At 49.7% G+C, this 1,881-nt stretch overlaps 1 protein-coding gene across 1 annotated transcript; it reads left to right on the forward strand.

Annotated features, from left to right (window-relative positions):
• Positions 1 to 804: 804 nt before the first annotated feature.
• LOC113942316 (hydrocephalus-inducing protein homolog) lies at positions 805 to 1,875 on the forward strand (the record flags this gene model as incomplete). Its single annotated transcript, XM_027633448.1, has 3 exons — positions 805 to 904; positions 1,448 to 1,547; positions 1,741 to 1,875. Coding segments are annotated over 3 exons (335 nt in total), but the record flags the coding sequence as incomplete, so codon positions are not given.
• Between the last annotated feature and the right edge of the window lie 6 nt (positions 1,876 to 1,881).

The raw sequence follows: 1,881 nt of genomic DNA on the forward strand, positions 1-1,881 counted from the left end.
GCTTTAGCAGCACCATTCCCTGCTGTGGGAGTGCAGAATTGGGCTGATAAGGTTTCCTACTGCAGCAGAATCCCCCTCACCAGGGCAGCCTGTGAGATGAAGAGGTTAAGAAAACTTGGGAGTCCACAAACACTTGTCAAGCCAGGGAGGCCATGGGGGAAGCAGCTGGCAGTAACAAGACCTTAGAGGCTAGTCACTCAGCAAATGCAGCTGTCCAAACTGATTGGGAAGATGCAGATCGGTCCTCCCCCAAGTCCATTTAAACAAACCCTTTCTAACTTGCTTTGAAATTTTGCTTTTTCTGTTTGTATTGTTACTAACTATTTCTTATGTCACAGCGAGCTGTAAGAGGACTATCAAAACAGATATTTTCTAGCCGTGCTTCATGAGAATAAGAAAGAGTGAGATGTGACGGAACACGATTCAGGATGAAGAAAAGCATGCAGCAATTGGCAGGACTTTCATATGGACGTTGCTGTTATTGTGTGGTTTCATTGTATTCATGCTGCGCGGTGCACAACTGCACATGCCCAGACCTGCCATGAGATTGCCTGCTCCCTGCTTCCCCCACTCCTCCCCCTTTTGCCTGTGCCCTATTCTGATTTGCTCCCCTGTTTGTCTGTCTGATAGCCCACCCTCTGTTCTGCCCCTTTTTCCCTGGCGGGATGCTTAAGAATCGGGCGCACGCCTGAATAAAGAAGTCTGCTTGCACCCTTTCTGGTGTCCTGTTCCCCTTTTCGGACCGCGACAGAGGCTGTCTTCCAAAAGAATGGTCTTAGCAGTGTTTGTTTCGTGCTGCCTCAGGTTTCAGATACAGAAAACATCCTGGGCATTGTTCAGGCTGAAACCATCAAAGTCTCTGTGGAGGTCTACGATGTTAATCTGAGCATCAACATGCCTGAAGGTCAGTGGATGCCTCCCAGACAACACAGTCCGGGTGCATTTTACTACCTTGGCAGGTGGGCAACCAAAGCCCTTGGGAGGGGATGGCATAGCAGGCAAGGGTGGCACAGATCCATAAAGCACAGACCTTGCAAGCTGCGTGAAGTAAAGCACTGTCAGGGCACCAACAGCCTTGAGTCTCTCCCAACTGAACTTGGAAATGTGCAGCTTCGTGTGCAGATTGCATTTGGTGCTTTGGAACAACAGTCATCTGAACAGGCAGTTGGCAAGTCCCAAAGGCTCAGCACAGAAAATAAAGTAGCTGGATTTGTGCTTGGAAGCAAGGAAATGGAAACCAAACTCCTTGGCTTCTACCCTGCAGATCCTTGGAGTAAGAAGAGAAAGGGCAGCCAAGTAGCTAGAGAACACTTCCGAGAAGGGACACTTGCTGAAGAGGGTTTTGTGCCATCCAAGAACTCCAACTGTGTAGCTTGTGAGCTGGTGTACTCTGCAGCAGCTCACAAATATTCACCATTTCTTACCTCGCTCTGCGGGTTTTCTGCAGGTCCAGATGGCAGCTTGGAATTTGGAACCATTAATGTCCTTGATAATAAAAAGGAAGTCCTGAGTCTGCAGAACAAAGGCTTATATGACATCGAGTACAGGTGAGTCCAGCTGCCTGGTGCTGAACTTTTCCTCAGGCTCCCAGGCCTGCGTTCTCCCTCTGTCCATGGCTAGAACCTGTTCTCATGCTGCTCCCTTTTTTTTTTTCTTCTGGTCCTATGCAGAGTCCTGGCTGTGCTGGTGGCACCTGTGCTTTCAACTGCAGAGGTCTTCATTCTTTCCCTTTCTCCACAGTTTCAAGCTGACCACTGGAAGTGCCAAGAGGGGCGACTTGGAATCTCCCTTCACTGTCCGGCCGCAGAGGGCTGTGCTGAAAGCCTCCCGGCCACCTGTGAAAGTTGAGGTCCTCTTCCACCCCACGACTGAAGTGTTTCT

This window comes from Corapipo altera, unplaced genomic scaffold (assembly GCF_003945725.1).
Source record: "Corapipo altera isolate COAL_440 unplaced genomic scaffold, ASM394572v1 59775, whole genome shotgun sequence".
In the NCBI taxonomy this organism is placed as follows: domain Eukaryota; kingdom Metazoa; phylum Chordata; class Aves; order Passeriformes; family Pipridae; genus Corapipo; species Corapipo altera.